General features: G+C 39.4%; 1 protein-coding gene across 1 annotated transcript in view; it reads right to left on the reverse strand.

The window, feature by feature from the left end:
* Positions 1-513: 513 nt before the first annotated feature.
* The window catches only part of LOC124788324 (nucleoprotein TPR-like), a 393,071-nt gene continuing 374,117 nt past the window's right edge, over positions 514-19,467 (reverse strand). The window contains exons 27-28 of the mRNA XM_047255562.1: positions 9,766-9,885; positions 514-1,038 (exon numbers count right to left, since the gene is read on the reverse strand). Of these exons, the coding sequence (XP_047111518.1) occupies positions 1,025-1,038; positions 9,766-9,885 (134 nt within the window). The 3' untranslated portion in view covers positions 514-1,024. The remainder of the gene's footprint in view (positions 1,039-9,765; positions 9,886-19,467) is intronic.

Consider the following 19,467-nt stretch of genomic DNA (forward strand, 5'->3'; position numbering starts at 1 on the left):
AGACAGAGGTTAACTCCTGATGAATATTAATAGAAGATAGCTGTTTTTCCGTGAAAAATAAATGACAGAGCATAGCTCACAAGTGGACACAATTTGTAGTAGAAACTCCACCCTAGCTTCCACAGTACTGGCAAGATACTGTGGTATGTTTCATAAGATGTTATGTGGACTGTCAACACATATCAGTCAAACTCACCTGCCTTCACATCACAGCATAGTTTATTTTGCAGAGGAATAAAATTGGGAAACTTACTTTTTGGTCAACCCTCGTATTTCCATTGCCTTTTTAAATTGTGAGGACATTAAAATGTTATATCACTTGTGGCTACAATAAACTGATTGAGAAAAAAAGGCAACACCAACAAAAGTAAGGAAAGACTGAAATGAATATTTGGCTACATGCATGTCCTCCTTTTCTATATCTTTGTTTATGGGAGAAAACTGCCCGGAGGTATTTCATACAACAACGACTGATTTACACAGTTCTCAGTAAGAAACTTTATTTTACATAGATGAGATCTCGATAGTGATTTATTTTAGATACATATAAAGTTTTGATACAAAATAAATGGTATGGAATGACTGATACCAAAGAATATCTTCTGATGTACCACACACTTTCTAGTTAAAAAGAAGAGTAGCCATATACACTTTCTCTGACACACACACACACACACACACACACACACACACACACACACACACACACACGGCAGATACACGAGACAGACAAATGAGCTGGCACACCAACGTGCCAATATTATTCTGTATGGTACTGGTATTGTACCTCCACACTGACAATATACATCAAAATCAAAATCTTAGGAAACACAAACACATCTAATACAATAGCCACATTTCAACTGATGTCAGATACAAGATGTTCTTTCTACAGGTCTTCTGAAGTTCTAGCAATGTTCACAAATAAAATTCTCTGTCCATATAATAAATATTTTAAGTTCATGATCAGCTAATTACACAAAATCTTCAAAGGACGCTGTCAGGGTTACTGTGCTCTGTGGCATTAAGAACCATTACCTGAAAAAAATAAAGACAGATCAGTAAGAACTTTCAGCAGTGGCTCAGTATTTAGAGCAGCAATTACTAGTAACACACCAGAAAATGTTTACATTTTCTCAATCACATACTGTTAGTCCCACTCATAATATTTTTACACTGCTGGACTTGTCAGTGATGAACTCTATTTAAGGAGTCTGCTTTTCATAATTATTTGCAAATTTGCCCCTGAGTTATGAAAAGCTGTTATTATACCAAGACAGGAGTTATATTCATCAGACAACCTGGGGGATACAAAACACATTACATACAATTCTCAATACAACCTACTCTCTGCTGTAGTGCTAAGAAGATGTGGAATGCAAGCGAAGGTAGTATTTAAAAGAATAGGCCAATATTAACTTAAGATAATACAGAGTTCCTATTTCAATATGTTGTTTCCATGCCTCATAGGTTCAAAATTCTAGAGTGGCCTTTATGTTAGTTATGTAATGTATTGTTACACCTCTGGAGTAGGATGGTAAATTTATCATTTTGAAGTTCCACGTTTTACTATTGTTTTCCTTCTCTATTCTGATATTACATATTAGATACTAAAGAATTACTGTATGGTATCATAAGATTATTAATCTACATCTGAGACCTGATGTAGGATATAACAATTTACAGCAAAAATGCAGTGGGATATTAATGCTCATACATTCACAGACCATAGCTTTTTCAGTGTGATTCTGTCAATCAAAAATTCACATCCCTTTCTACATTTCCAATACTTAAATACTGATAAGACAATTTCAAGATATAAACTCCTCTGTCATATTCTTTTGTTACTCATATATTAATAGTCAAGTGCACATTTATAACATCTGAGTGTGAGTATCCCAGATTCCTCATTATGTTGAAATTTCCATTATTGTGACAGTAAGATAAAACAGATACAAAATAACAATCCCACAATGTGTGACTGCAAGTCTTATTAATAGGAAGGTACAGTCTATCCTTGTTCTCGTACAGGTGGGTGTCTCTTGGGGTCTAAGTCAGTGGTCTCCAAACTACGGCCCGCGGGCCGAAACCGGCCTGCGAGAGCCGGCAAACCGGCCCGCGAGAGCTGGCCGGGCATCCCACATATCCGGCCCGCCAAATATTTGAGGTGGTACCTATACTGCCAACAATTGAGTTTCGAGGCCTATCGCAACAAGACTGCATAACTAAACTTATTGTTGCGCCGCTTGAAATAACAATGCGTTGACATACCCTACCTCTATTACGTCTTGCAGTAATAGTGTTGCTAACAATGATTTTGAGATTTCGTTAACTTTGCAGGACGCTTTCGTGAAGAATGTGCAGTGACATACTTTTTTGTCAGTGAAATTCGCCAGAGTAAAATATGGCAGAATTTCGGTCAGGTACGTCCATCAATCAATATTATGTAATTAAATAAAAATCGTAGTTCATTTCAGTGCTAGCTATTCACACAACCTTAGATTTTTGCGATTTCATCTTTCCTTTAGCCTTACATTACGGTGATCGTGGAGTGCTAGGGTGCTTTAATCCCACTAGGTACATCTTGGCCCTTATAACTTTGTGGAGGAGACAATGTGGCCCACAGACTAAAAAGTTTGGTGACCCCTACTCTAAGTGATCTGCTCTTCATTTTTAACCTTCCCCTACATACCACTCACAATCTCCATGATCTAGAAACTATTAGCTTCCAATGCTAGGTACTGCGTTCCTTTTACTTTTGTGTGATTCTATCAGCAGTAGTATATATTTCGCCTCTTAAAGGTAAGTACTTGCCAGCTATTCTGTCTCAAATTTATTAATTTATTAGCTTCCTTGACTGAATTTCCTTTCATTCAATTCAGATATTACTTCATCTTCCCAAAGCAAGAGGACGTAATATGGCTTAACACACTGTGACTTATGTGAAACTTTTATACTTTCAGCAGTGAAAGAAGGAAAAGCATCTCAATGATTTCCTGTTATTAGAGAAATAACGATAATGAAAACAATGAGAAGAGTAGTGTCAGATCTAGACTTAAAACCAAGATTAGATTAGATCAGATTTACTTTCATTCCAATTGATCCGTAGTGAGGAGGTCCTCCAGGATGTGGACATGTCAGAAAAACAATACATGACAAATATTTACGACTAAAACAAATAGGTTAATGTACCATTCCACAGGTCCCAAGTGGAATGATTGTCATTTTTTAATGAACACTATATGAAAGAGTCATTTTACAAATACTAATGCACTGACTTTAAAATTAAAAAGTTTGTTTTATTTATTTATAAGGTAATAAACATGTAATACAACTACTATAATACTTATTTACAATTAACACATTACTGCATTGAAATGGTGCAGAAGTTATATTGTGTGTGTGTATAAACAAAGATGATGTAATTCACCAAACGAAAGCATTGGTATGTTGATAGACACACAAACACACACACAAAATTCAAGCTTTCACAACCCACAGTTGCTTCATCAGGAAAGAGGGAAGGAGAGGGAAAGACAAAATGATGTGGGTTTTAAGGGAGAGGGTAAGGAGTCATTCCAATCCCGGGAGCGGAAAGACTTACCTTAAGGGGGGAAAAAGGACAGGTATACACTCGTTTGGTGAGTTACTTCAGCTTGGTTTTTAGATATATTTTTCCCACGTGGAATGTTTATGTTTCTCTCTCTCTCTCTCTCTCTCTCTCTCTCTCTCTCTCTCTATATATATATATATATATATATATATATATATATATATATATATATATATATATATATATCAAGCTTTCGCAACCAACGGTTGCTTCATCAGGATATATATATATATATATATATATATATATATATATATATATATATATATATGGTTATAATAGAGGGAAACATTCCACGTAGGAAAAATATATCTAAAAACAAAGATGTAGTGACTTACCAAATGAAAGTGCTGGCAGGTCGACAGACACACAAACAAACACAAACATACACACAAAATTCAAGCTTTCGCAACAAACTGTTGCCTCTTTCCTGATGAGGCAACAGTTTGTTGCGAAAGCTTGAATTTTGTGTGTATGTTTGTGTGTCTGTCGACCTGCCAGCACTTTCATTTGGTAAGTCACTACATCTTTGTATGTATATATATATATATTCCACGTGGGAAAAATATATCTAAAAAGCAAGCTTAAGTAACTCACCAAACGAGTGTATACCTGTCCTTTTTTCCCCCTTAAGGTAAGTCTTTCCACTCCCGGGATTGGAATGACTCCTTACCCTCTCCCTTAAAACCCACATCCTTTTGTCTTTCCCTCTCCTTCCCTCTTTCCTGATGAAGCAACTGTGGGTTGTGAAAGCTTGAATTTTGTGTGTGTGTTTGTATGTCTATCAACATACCCACACTTTCGTTTGGTGAGTTACATCATCTTTGTTTATAAATATATATATATATATACCCCGAAAGTGCTGGCATGTTGATAGACACCCAAACAAACACATACATACACACAAAATTCAGTAGTTAACCTTTCCTCCAAACCTCTCTCCCAATCCGAAACCTCTGTCCTATCCAAAGGCCTCACCATCAGCCTTACTCCCAGATTCAACCAAACAGCCTTCGTCAAAAATTTACTGTCCTACACTCGTACTCTCTGCTGGAAATATCACTTTGCCACGAAGAAAAATGATCCTAATCCTACTCCTAATGATCCAACTCCCCAAGACACTATCCAAATTGAACCCTGCCTGGAACAGTTCCGTCCTCCATCACTGTGGGACCCACCTCCACTTCCTCAAAATCACCCTCTCCAAACCTTCCAGGAATTTCTCACTTCCAGCCTTGCATCTCAATCCTTCTTAAAAAACCTTAATCCTACTCCCAACATCACCACTGCTGAAGACCAGGCTATCAGTGATCTGAAGGCTGATCGATCCATCGTCATTCTTCCGGCAGACAAGGGTTCCACGACCGTGGTAATTGATCGTTGGGAGTATGTGGCTGAGAGACTGCGTCAGCTGTCAGACAACACTACATACAAAGTTTGGCAAGGTAATCCCATTCCTGATGTCCAGGCGGAGCTTCAAGGAATCCTCAGAACCTTAGGCCCCTACAAAACCTTTCACCTGACTCCATCAACCTCCTGACCCCACAGACATCCCTCAACCCTACCTTCTACCTACTTCCTAAAATTCACAAACCCAATCATCCCGGCTGCCCCATTGTAGCTGGTTACCAAGCCCCCATAGAACGTATCTCTGCCTACCTAGATCAACACCTTCAACCCATTACATGCAGTCTCCCATCCATCATCAAAGACACCAACCACTTTCACGAACACCTGGAATCCTTACCCAATCTGTTACCCCCAGAAACCATCCTTGTAATCATTGATGCCACTTCCTTATACACAAATATTCCGCACGTCCAGGGCCTCGCTGCGATGGAGCACTTCCTTCCACGCCGATCACCTGCCACCCTACCTAAAACCTCTTTCCTCATTACCTTAGCCAGCTTCATCCTGTCTCTCAACTTCTTCACTTTCGAAGGCCAGACATACCAACAATTAAAGGGAACAGCCATGGGTACCAGGATGGCCCCCCTCGTATGCCAACCTACTTATGGGTCGCTTAGAGGAAGCCTTCTTGGTTACCAAGGCCTGCCAACCCAAAGTTTGGTACAGATTTATTGATGACATCTTCATGATCTGGACTCACAGTGAAGATGAACTCCAGAATTTCCTCTCCAACCTCAACTCCTTTGGTTCCATCAGATTCACCTGGTCCTACTCCAAATCCCATGCCACTTTCCTTGACGTTGACCTCCATCTGTCCAATGGCCAGCTTCACACATCCGACCACATAAAACCCACCAACAAGCAACAGTACCTCCATTATGACAGCTGCCACCCATTCCACATCAAACGGTCCCTTCCCTACAGCCTAGGTCTTCGTGGCAAATGAATCTGCTCCAGTCCGGAATCCCTGAACCATTACACCAACAACCTGAAAACAGCTTTCGCATCCTGCAACTACCCTCTCGACCTGGTACAGAAGCAAATTACCAGAGCCACTTCCTCATCCCCTCAAACCCACAACCTCCCGCAGAAGAACCCCAAAAGTGCCCCACTTGCGACAAGATACTTTCCGGGACTGGATCAGACTCTGAATATGGCTCTCCAGCAGGGATACGACTTCCTCAAATCCTGCCCTGAAATGAGATCCATCTTTCATGAAATCCTCCCCACTCCACCAAGAGTGCCTTTCCGCCGTCCACCTAACCTTCGTAACCTCTTGGTTAATCCCTATGAAATCCCCAAACCACTTTCCCCACCCTCTGGCTCCTACCCTTGTAACCGCCCCCGGTGTAAAACCTGTCCCATGCACCCTCCCACCACCATCTACTCCAGTCCTGTAACCCGGAAGGTGTACACGATCAAAGGCAGAGCCACGTGTGAAAGCACCCACGTGATTTACCAACTGACCTGCCTACACTGTGAAGCCTTCCATGTGGGAATGACCAGCAACAAACTGTCCATTCGCACGAACGAACACAAGCAGACAGTGTTTGTTGGTAATGAGGATCACCCTGTGGCTAAACATGCCTTGGTGCACAGCCAGCACATCTTGGCACAGTGTTACACCATCCAGGCTATCTGGATACTTCCCATTGACACCAACCTGTCAGAACTCCGGAGATGGGAACTTGTCCTTCAATATATCCTCTCTTCCCGTTACCCACTAGGCCTCAACCTCCGCTAATTTCAAGTTGCCGCCATTCATACTTCACCTGTCATTCAATAACATCTTTGCCTCTGTACTTCCACCTCGACTGACATCTCTGCCCAAACTCTTTGCCTTTACATATGTCTGCTTGTATCTGTTTATGTGTGGATGGATGTGTGTGTGCGCGCGCGCAAGTGTATACCTGTCGTCGTCGTCGTCCCCCCCCCCCCCCCTCCCCCCCAAAGGTAAGTCTTTCCACTCCCGGGATTGGAATGACTCCTTATCCTCTCCCTTAAAACCCACATCCTTTTGTCTTTCCCTCTCCTTCCCTCTTTCCTGATGAAGCAACCATGGATTGCGAAAGCTTGAGATTTGTGTGTGTGTGTGTGTGTGTGTGTGTGTTATTGTCTCTATCAACGTACCAACACTTTCGTTTGGTCAGTTACAGATTCTTTGTTTTTAGATATATTTTTCCCACGTGGAATGTTTCCCTCAGACACACACACACACACACACACACACACACACACACGCACACAAATCAGTTGGTTTTACTGTCCTTGTTGAGCATTTTCCCATTCATATTCTCATCATTTCACAATTAATCAATGTGTTACAGACTTTCCACAAGCTTCCGTCAGAACCAACGTTATGAAAATTTAGATCTGGAACTTATGTCACAAAACAGCATGGCCACAATTTGCCATTTGAAGTGTTCAGAACTTTTCACTATCAATCCTGATTGTGTATCTATTGAAAGTCACTCCTTCCTAGATGTTGTGAGGCAACAACATGATGCAAATTTAAGTTGTAGAAAATGCCAGTATCCAAAAACAAAATTAGAGTTCAATATGGGCAATTGGGTTATAAGACAATGTACATTTATTTGAAAGAATGATAGAATGACAGAACTAGCCATGAAGAAAGTTATTTTTGTAATTTTTCATAAATATAATTGAAATTTAAGAAGCATAAGCTTACTAACCACTTCAATGAACTCTGAAATGCTCTGGACATCCACAGACATTGACACACAGACGGTGCAAAAGCTGATATGTAAATTCTTCATGGTGAAGCATAAAACTAAGTACTGTACAAATATAGCAGAAAAATCTGATTGCTTATTGACAACAAATGCAATGTATTTTTTTACTTTTTTTTATTTCTTGGATAATGGACACACTGTGTAGATTGCTTGATGAAAATGAGTTATAACAATGTCTTCACCTTGAAATGTCTCATTCAGAATCAATTCTCTATTTACTGAAAGGAATATCTGAACATGGAAATTGTTTGAAAGCTTTGAAGGTCACAGTAGATCTTAAGACAGTGCTACATGTTCATTTATTTCAGGCAATGATCTGCAAGACTAACTTGTCAGTAAACACTGTCTAAATTTTACACAATTTTCATCAAAACGAAATTGTAATTTTAACTACATCCATAATTTCAAACTGGAGAAGTTGCTTATACATCTGCATCTAAAATCCACATGTCACCTTATGGTGTGTGGTGGAGAGCACTTTATGTATTAGTGTCACTTCCCTCTCTTCGTTCCAGCTGTGAATGGTTTGCAGGAAGACTGATTGCTGGTAAATCACGATATGGGCTCAAATATTTCAATTTTACCTTCATGGTCTTCTCGTGAGATATATGCAGGAGGAAGCAATGCATCTGTATCTACTGCATTCTGGGTCTCATGGATGAATAGAGCACTCTGGATTTCAGAAAACCATTTTTTTCGGAAGTCATGTTGATTACTATACAGACAATTTTTGATATTCAGAAATGTCATAGTTTCTGAGCATAAAACATGTCGCAAAATTCTACAAAAGATCTGCGTCAAGAGATATTAGGCTATAGCTTTGTGCTTCTGTTTGACAAATATTCCTGAACATGGGAATGACTTGCACTTTTTATTGATCTTAGGAATGCACTGCTACTCCAGCAACCTGTGGTGCACTGCTGCTGGAAGGTGAACAAGGTCTTTCACATATTCTACATAGAATCACATTGGTATCCCATCAGGTCCTGTGGCCTTCCCTCTGTCCAGCAATTTCAGTTGCTTTCTATGGCATCGTCACTTATTTTGGTATCTGTCATTCTGATGCTTGTGCGACAGTTTAAAGGAGGAACTATAATGTGCACTTTGTCTGTGAAGCAGTTTTGGGAAAGACATTTAGTATTTCAACCTCCTATGTGTCCCTCTCCATTCTGATGCTATTACGGTCACAAAGTGCCTTGACAGATGGCTTCGATCTGTTTACTGATTTAACATAAGACCAAAAGTTTTTACTATTTTCTGTCAATTTGATAGATGGAAGTTTACTTTCAAATCTGTTGAACGTTTCACATAGCTCTGTACACCAATTTTAACTTCATTCAGTTTTTGTTTGTCTGTGAGGCTTTGACTAATTTAAATTTGCCTTGATCCTCTCTCTGTTTCTGTAGCAGCTTTCTAACATGGCTATTGAACCATGGTGGGTCTTCCCCACCCCTCAAACACTGCTCAGGGCATACTTGTCTATAGTGCATTTGTACAATATTCTTGAACTTTGTACACTGATTTTCATTGTCAGTACTGGAGATGAAATTTGTATTCGCCACTCAGGAAATCTGAAGATTGTTTCTTGTCACTCTTGCTAAGAAAAAATATCTTCCTACTTTTCTTTATATTCCTACTTACAAAAGTGAAAGAAATGACTTGCACTGCAATTTCTTAAAGCAGTGAAATTTTAAGAGCTTCATTTCTTAGGTGTTTGAAACTTCAAGTGGTGTAATTCTATGCAGAGTCCTTAAAACAATTTGTTCAATCAAACGTGAATACCTTGAAGGAACAATAGAAATGATGTTGAAAAATGAGAAGCAAGTGTATGAGTGTTAATCTCCCAATAAATGTTTGATCAGGATCACCTGCAATTTTATCTAATTCAATCTTATACTGTTCATTTATCATTATAAGGAAAACATAAACCAGTGACATAGCACACATGACAAGAACATGGATAATATATTACTGATGACTGACACTTACCTGAAATGTTGGGATTTCGTGGCCGGTCTTTCCTTTTAACCAATGATATGTTGCCACTCCGAAGTAAACGTTGCAAGTTCACATTGGTACTATGTTCTTCAGATTCAGCATCTTCACTGTCTGCTCCAAGATTTCAAAATATGTCACATAACATTACATTAGGTGAATGAAGAATAAACAAACCTGAGAGGCTTTATCATAATAACTAGCAAACTACTGCAGACTGAAAACCAGCAAAACAGTGTTTGTATACAAACTCTAGCACTATTGATACACATATTTAAAAGTAGAAAAAACATTACCTAGCTGGTAGAAGTGTTATATTTCCTTGGCCAGAAAGGGATAGGGATGAGTTATGGGAGGAGGAGCAGGCCACTCAAACAAAAAGTTGAGAGGGCCCACATGTAGTAAAAAGAAGACATGAAGTGGGATGCATTAGACACACACACACACACACACACACACACACACACACACACACACACAGAGAGAGAGAGAGAGAGAGAGAGAGAGAGAGAGAGAGAGAGAGAGAGAGAGAGATAGATGATGGTATAAGATAGCAAACCAAGAAGTGCAATGAAAACTTCATTTGAGAACAAGCAAGAAATTAAAGATGATCAGGAAAAACCAGAGAAAGAGGTGGGGTGGGGTGGGGTGGGGGGGGGGGGGGGGGGGGATGAAGATGGAGTAAAAAGAAAGAAAGAGTAAATAATGAAATATTTTGTCCCCATATTAACTTTTGCCTCACCCCCTCTCTTCTTTTTGTACGTATTTTTGTATTTAATGATCTACATTTATTGTTTGGCTTATTTCCCTTTCAGCTATCGTTGTAGGTCATTCAGTGACTAGCTCCCTTCATGTTGTTGCTGTTGTTGTAGTTGTTGTTGTGGTCTTTAGTCCTGAGACTGGTTTGATGCAGCTCTCCATGCTACTCTATCCTTAGCAAGCTCCTTCATCTCCCAGCACTTACTGCAACATACGTCCTTCTGAATCTGCTTAGTGTATTTATCTCTTGGTCTCCCTCTATGATTTTTACCCTCCACACTGCCCTTCAATGCTAAATTTGTGATCCCTCGATGCCTCAGAACATGTCCTACGAACCGATCCCTTCTTCTAGTCAAGTTGTGCCACAAATTCCTCTTCTCCCCATTTCCATTCAATACCTCCCCATTAGTTATGTGATCTACCCATCTAATCTTCAGCATTCTTCTGTAGCACCACATTTCAAAAGCTTCTATTCTATTCTTGTCCAAACTACTTATTGTCCATGTTTCACTTCTATACATGGCTACATTCCATACAAATACTTTCAGAAACGACTTCCTGACACTTAAATCTATACTCGATGTTAACAAATTTCTCTTCTTCAGAAACGCTTTCCTTGCCATTGCCAGTCTACATTTTATATCCTCTCTACTTCGACCATCATCAGTTATTTTGCTCTCCAAATAGCAAAACACCTTTACTACTTTAAGTGTCTCATTTCCTAATCTAAATCCCTCAGCATCACCCGACTTAATTTGACTATATTCCATTATCCTCATTTTGCTTTTGTTGATGTCCATCTTATATCCTCCTTTCAAGACACTGTCCATTCCATTCAACTGCTCTTCCAAGTCCTTTGCTGTCTCTGACAGAATTACAATGTCATCGGCGAACCTCAAAGTTTTTATTTCTTCTCCATGGATTTTAATACCTACTCTGAACTTTTCTTTTGTTTCCTTTACTGCTTGCTCAATATACAGATTGAATAACATCGGGGGGAGGCTACAACCCTCTCTCACTCCCTTCCCAACCGCTGCTTCCCTTTCATGTCCCTCGACTCTTATAATTGCCATCTGGTTTCTGTACAAATTGTAAATAGCCTTTCGCTCCCTGTATTTTACCCCTGCCACCTTTAGAATTTGAAAGAGGGTATTCCAGTCAACATTGTCAAAAGCTTTCTCTAAGTCTACAAATGCTAGAAACGTAGGCTTTGCTTTCCTTAATCTTTCTTCTAAGATAAGTCTCAAGGTCAGTATTGCCTAACGTGTTCCAATATTTCTATGGAATCCAAACTGATCTTCCCCAAGGTTGGCTTCTACTAGTTTTTCCATTCGTCTGTAAAGAATTCGTGTTAGTATTTTGCAGCTGTGGCTTATTAAACTGACTGTTCAGTAATTTTCACATCTGTCAACACCTGCTTTCTTTGGGATTGGAATTATTATATTCTTCTTCAAGTCTGAGGGTATTTCGCCTGTCTCATACATCTTGCTCAACAGATGGTAGAGTTTTTACAGGACTGGCTCTCCCAAGGCCGTCAGTAGTTCTACTGGAATGTTGTCTAGTCCCGGGGCCTTGTTTCGACTCAGGTCTTTCAGTGCTCTGTCAAACTCTTCACGCAGTGTTGTATCTCCCATTTCGTCTTCATCTACATTCTCTTCCATTTCCAGAATATTGTCCTCAAGTATATCCCCCTTGTATAGACTCTCTATATACTCATTCCACCTTTCTGCTTTCCCTTCTTTGCTTAGAACTGGGTTTCCATCTGAGCTCTTGATATTCATACAAGTGGTTCTCTTCTCTCCAAAGGTCTCTTTAATTTTCCTGTAGGCAGTATCTATCTTACCCCTAGTGACATAAGCCTCTACATCCTTACATTTGTCCTATAGCCATCCCTGCTTAGCCATTTTGCACTTCCTGTCGATCTCAATTTTGAGACGTTTGTATTCCTTTTTGCCTGCTTCATTTACTGTATTTCTTCCCCCCATTTGTGACAATTGTTCCCTTATGCTCTCCCTGAAACACTGTACAACCTCTGGTTTAATCAGTTTGTCCAGATCCCATCTCCTTAAATTCCCACCTTTTTGCAGTTTCTTCAGTTTTAATCTACAGCTCATAACCAATAGATTGTGGTCAGAGTCCACATCTGCCCCTGGAAATGTCTTACAATTTAATACCTGGTTCCTAAATCTCTGTCTTACCATTATATAATCTATCTGATACCTTCTAGTATTTCCAGGATTCTTCCATGTGTACAACCTTCTTTTATGATTCCTGAACCAAGTGTTAGCTATGATTAAGTTATGCTCTGTGCAAAATTCTACCAGGCTGCTTCCTCTTTCATTTCTTTCCCCCAATCCATATTCACCTACTATGTTTCCTTCTCTCCCTTTTCCTACTCTCGAATTCCAGTCACCCATGACTATTAAATTTTCGCCTCCCTTCACTACCTGAATAATTTCTTTTATCTCATCATACATTTCATCAATTTCTTCATCATCTGCAGAGCTAGTTGGCATATAAACTTGTACTATTGTAGTAGGTGTGGGTTTCGTGTACATCTTGGCCACAATAATGCGTTCACTATGCTGTTTGTAGTAGCTTACTCGCACTCCTATTTTTTTATTCACTATTAAACCTAAACCTGCATTACCCCTATAATTATTTATTATGTACAGAATCTTTCCACCGTTCCACATGTTTCTCCCTCACCATGTGACCTTCAACAGAGTAAATCACTTCCCCTTTTTTCACTAACTCATCATATTCCTTAACCCTACCTTATAATACCTACATTCCTGCAAACATGCTCTCACTACAGTCATGCAACAGTCCCGTATATCTTTCTTCCAAAACTGGACATTTTTTTGTGCTTCTTCTAAAGGCCTTTTCTCAAAAATTTCTGGTCTGTGGCTGTAACCCATCTTCCCACCAACTGTTCCTTAAATACCAAACTGATCAATTCTTAGACCTTACTCACCTTGTCCTTGACTAGTACACTGTCTCTGCCAACCATCATTTCCACCTGCTGTCTCTGTGAAAACCATGAGTAGCTTGTCTTCGACATACTCTCAGGTCTTGCTAATCTGCTGGACTTGTAACCATGGTTAACAAATTCCCTAGTCTCATCTTTTCTTATTTTCCCTCATCTTTTCTTATTTTCCCTCATCTTTTCTTATTTTCCCTCATGTTTCCTTCATTAGGAGTGTTTTCCTTTTCTGGTTTCCTCCTAGTTTTTAATTGCATTATTCATTTACTTCTTGTTTCCCGTCCTTGTAACCCCTCCTTATTTCTTGCCCAGTTCTTTAATTTTCTAGACTCAGAACTGGACATGCAGAATATTCCTGAAACACAACTATCTCTGATGCCCTCCCCTTCATCTCTGTCTTCCCTTCTTGGGTTCATCTCAAAAGTGCAGTAATTTCACCTCCGGAAGGTAAAAAAATTCTCCTTTCAATACAATTAATACAGAAAATTTATTTTAATAACACCACCAAAAATAAAGCTGCTTAGTAGGAAAATGAAATTATTTTGGCTAATGTACAACTAATAACACACCAGTCTGTCAAATAAGTGTTGGATTACAATTACAGGCTGTTTCCCCAGGTGTACACTTGGAAATGCATAGTTACACAGCACCTATATCCTAAACAAACAAACAAATGCTTAAAGTACATTTGGTCAAAAAACTCAAGCTTCATGAACACCATGTTTTGTCACATTAATAGAAGATTCACTTTCTCCATATTTATTCCTTTAAATTTTAGTGGTATCAGTCCACAGGGTTTAAAGAAGTGAAACCAAGTCTCAAACTGTCAAACAAACTGAATGTTATCTTCTTTTCTTTTGAGTATTCTCTAGCTTAAATCAAACACTTGCATACAAATGGTGCACAATAATTTTATTAATATAAACCATGGACCTTGCCGTTGGTGGGGAGGCTTGCGTGCCTCAGCGATACAGATAGCCGTACCGTAGGTGCAACCACAACGGAGGGGTATCTGTTGAGAGGCCAGACAAACGTGTGGTTCCTGAAGAGGGGCAGCAGCCTTTTCAGTAGTTCCAAGGGCAACAGTCTGCATGATTGACTGATCTGGCCTTGTAACAATAACCAAAACGGCCTTGCTGTGCTGGTACTGCGAACGGCTGAAAGCAAGGGGAAACTACAGCCGTAATTTTTCCCGAGGGCATGCAGCTTTACTGTATGATTACATGATGATGGCGTCCTCTTGGGTAAAATATTCCGGAAGTAAAATAGTCCCCCATTCGGATCTCCGGGCGGGGACTACTCAAGAGGATGTCGTTATCAGGAGAAAGAAAACTGGCGTTCTAAGGATCGGAGCGTGGAATGTCAGATCCCTTAATCGGGCAGGTAGGTTAGAAAATTTAAAAAGGGAAATGGATAGGTTGAAGTTAGATATAGTGGGAATTAGTGAAGTTCGGTGGTAGGAGGAACAAGACTTCTGGTCAGGTGACTACAGGGTTATAAACACAAAATCAAATAGGGGTAATGCAGGAGTAGGTTTAATAATGAATAGGAAAATAGGAATGCGGGTAAGCTACTACAAACAGCATAGTGAACGCATTATTGTGGCCAAGATAGATACGAAGCCCACACCTACTACAGTACTACAAGTTTATATGCCAACTAGCTCTGCAGATGACGAAGAAATTGAAGAAATGTATGATGAAATAAAAGAAATAATTCAGATTGTGAAGGGAGACGAAAATTTAATAGCCATGGGTGACTGGAATTCGAGTGTAGGAAAAGGGAGAGAAGGAAACATAGTAGGTGAATATGGATTGGGGGACAGAAATGAAAGAGGAAGCCGCCTTGTAGAATTTTGCACAGAGCACAACATAATCATAACTAACACTTGGTTTAAGAATCATGAAAGAAGGTTGTATACATGGAAGAACCCTGGAGATACTAAAAGGTATCAAATAGATTATATAATGGTAAGACAGAGATTTAGGAACCAGGTTTTAAATTGTAAGACATTTCCAGGGGCAGATGTGGACTCTGACCACAATCTATTGGTTAGATTAAAACTGAAGAAACTGCAAAATGGTGGGAATTTAAGGAGATGGGACCTGGATAAACTAAAAGAACCAGAGGTTGTACAGAGATTCAGGGAGAGCATAAGGGAGCAATTGACAGGAATGGGGGAAATAAATACAGTAGTAGAAGAATGGGTAGCTTTGAGGGATGAAGTAGTGAAGGCAGCAGAGGATCAGGTAGGTAAAAAGACGAGGGCTAGTAGAAATCCTTGGGTAACAGAAGAAATATTGAATTTAATTGATGAAAGGAGAAAATATAAAAATGCAGTAAGTGAAACAGGCAAAAAGGAATACAAACGTCTCAAAAATGAGATCGACAGGAAGTGCAAAATGGCTAAGCAGGGATGGCTAGAGGACAAATGTAAGGATGTAGATGCTTATCTCACCAGGGGTAAGATAGATACCGCCTACAGGAAAATTAAAGAGACCTTTGGAGAAAAGAGAACCACTTGTATGAATATCAAGAGCTCAGATGGAAACCCAGTTCTAAGCAAAGAAGGGAAAGCAGAAAGGTGGAAGGAGTATATAGAGGGTCTATACAAGGGCGATGTACTTGAGGACAATATTATCGAAATGGAAGAGGATGTAGATGAAGATGAAATGGGAGATACGATACTGCGTGAAGAGTTTGACAGAGCACTGAAAGACCTGAGTCGAAACAAGGCCCCCGGAGTAGACAATATTCCATTGGAACTACTGACGGCCTTGGGAGAGCCAGTCCTGACAAAACTCTACCATCTGGTGAGCAAGATGTATGAGACAGGCGAAATACCCTCCGACTTCAAGAAGAATATAATAATTCCAATCCCAAAGAAAGCAGGTGTTGACAGATGTGAAAATTACCGAACTATCAGTTTAATAAGTCACTGCTGCAAAATACTAACACGAATTCTTTACAGACGAATGGAAAAACTAGTAGAAGCCAACCTCGGGGAAGATCAGTTTGGATTCCGTAGAAACACTGGAACACGTGAGGCAATACTGACCTTACGACTTATCTTAGAAGAAAGATTAAGGAAAGGCAAACCTACGTTTCTAGCATTTGTAGACTTAGAGAAAGCTTTTGACAATGTTGACTGGAATACTCTCTTTCAAATTCTAAATGTGGCCGGGGTAAAATACAGGGAGCGAAAGGCTATTTACAATTTGTACAGAAACCAGATGGCAGTTATAAGAGTCGAGGGACATGAAAGGGAAGCAGTGATGGGAAGGGAGTAAGACAGGGTTGTAGCCTGTCCCCGATGTTGTTCAATCTGTATATTGAGCAAGCAGTAAAGGAAACAAAAGAAAAATTCAGAGTAGGTATTAAAATTCATGGAGAAGAAATAAAAACTTTGAGGTTCGCCGATGACATTGTAATTCTGTCAGAGACAGCAAAGGACTTGGAAGAGCAGTTGAATGGAATGGACAGTGTCTTGAAAGGAGGATATAAGATGAACATCAACAAAAGTAAAACAAGGATAATGGAATGTAGTCTAATTAAGTCGGGTGATGCTGAGGGAATTAGATTAGGAAATGAGGCACTTAAAGTAGTAAAGGAGTTTTGCTATTTGGGGAGCAAAATAACTGATGATGGTCGAAGTAGAGAGGATATAAAATGTGGGCTGGCAATGGCAAGGAAAGCGTTTCTGAAGAAGAGAAATTTGTTGACATCCAGTATTGATTTAAGTGTCAGGAAGTCATTTCTGAAAGTATTCGTATAGAGTGTAGCCATGTATGGAAGTGAAACATGGACGATAAATTGTTTGGACAAGAAGAGAATAGAAGCTTTCGAAATGTGGTGCTACAGAAGAATGCTGAAGATTAGATGGGTAGATCACATAACTAATGAGGAAGTATTGAATAGGATTGGGGAGAAGAGAAGTTTGTGGCACAACTTGACCAGAAGAAGGGATCGGTTGGTAGGACATGTTCTGAGGCATCAAGGGATCACCAATTTAGTATTGGAGGGCAGCGTGGAGGGTAAAAATCGTAGGGGGAGACCAAGAGATGAATACACTAAGCAGATTCAGAAGGATGTAGGTTGCAGTAGGTACTGGGAGATGAAAAAGCTTGCACAGGATAGAGTAGCATGGAGAGCTGCATCAAACCAGTCTCAGGACTGAAGACCACAACAACAACAACAACAAGCTTTAAAATGATACTATATTTACGCACTGAAATTAAAATGAAAAATAATACTAAGTAACTGTCAATGTCTCCACCGTTACCAAAGGACCTCGATGCATTATGCAAATCAACAGGCTGCAAATACACTAAAGGCATACAATAAAACTCAGTTTTAATATCAAACTGAAAACAAGATCATTAGGGATGGTGAATACTGAAAATATCCTCTCTAGCTTGCATCAATGAGTTGGTGCTTTCCGTTCACAGCTCCATTACACCACTACACATCACTGAACAGTACTCACGTCCATTACTAAACCCTGCAGATACTGTACAAATGTCTTCAGATGTGAATGTGTGTTATTTATTCTGCTAAAAGAAAATCTGTTGTTGCATGCTGATTGACTGCACATCAGATTCACTCATTTTGGAAAAATATTACAATAAAGTCACCAGCTAATTATGGAAGCAAATGACTTCTCAGCAGAATGAGTAAAATTTGAATTGTGCACTTCTTCCATTCATTTAACTCTCAGAAAACCAAATAAAAAATTAAATTGCAATGATTTCTAATCACCTGGTCCTAAAAACGCAAAGTGATTTTCAGACATCTGTCCCTGTATGTGTAATACACACAAATCCATTTGCTTCAATCGTGCAGCACTGGATATCCACCAACTACAATTAATTATGAACTGGAGATTAAATCTGAAGAACTTGCAGAAATATAGGCAGTTAAAAGAACTGAACTTGGATGAATTAAAAGAACCAGAGGTTGTCGATAGCTGCAAAGGGAGCATAAGGCAACGACTGACTGAAACAACAGAAAGGAGTACAACAGAAGATGAACGGGTATCTTTGCGAGATGAAATAGTGAAGGATGCAAAGAATGTCAAACACTCAAATAACACATGGGGTACTGAATTTAACTGATGAAAGAAGCAAATATAAAATGTAGTAGGCAAAAGGGAACACACATGCCAAACAAATGAGGTTGACAGAAAGTACAAAACAACAAAGCAGAAAAAATTACGGAAGAAATTCAAAGTTTCAGAAACCAGTGTAATTATGGTAAAGATAGATGCCACCTATAAGAAAATTAAAAAGACTTTCAGAGAAAAGAGCAGTATTTGTATGAATACTAAGAGCTCAGATGGCTAACCAATACGAAGCAAAGAAGGGAAGGAATATAATGTGTGGAAAAGAAATCCATCGAAAAACTTTCAGAGGTGTTAGTATGGAGTAAAACAAGTAACGTCCAGTAAACATGGGCTCTAAGTGCATACCTTACAAGCTATGAGCACTTGTTCATCTTCACTACTGTGAAAAACACTTCTTCTTCTACTGAACAAGTGCTCACAGCTCCTAAGGTATACATTTCAGAGCCCATTTCTACTAGAAATTTTTTTTCTTGTTTTGGCCCATACTACCATCTGTGAAAGTTTGTGGGTGAAGTTATGGTTCACCCTACGTATAAGGGATACAATAAAAATTAAGACATTATTATTGACATAGAAGAGGAATCAGATGAAGATGAGGTAAGACAGATATAATATTACCAGAGGAATTTGGCAAAACACTGAAAGACATAAGCTGAAACAAAGCACATTGTGTAGACAACATTCCCTCAGAGTTACTGATGTCTTTGGGAGATCATTCCATGACATAACTATTTCAACTGGTATGCAAGATGCACCATGTAAAGCAGATGAAATACCCTCAGACTTTTGCACGTACTATGTATATGGCAATCTGGCTGAAATGGATCCA

The sequence above is a fragment of the Schistocerca piceifrons genome, chromosome 3 (assembly GCF_021461385.2).
Source record: "Schistocerca piceifrons isolate TAMUIC-IGC-003096 chromosome 3, iqSchPice1.1, whole genome shotgun sequence".
In the NCBI taxonomy this organism is placed as follows: domain Eukaryota; kingdom Metazoa; phylum Arthropoda; class Insecta; order Orthoptera; family Acrididae; genus Schistocerca; species Schistocerca piceifrons.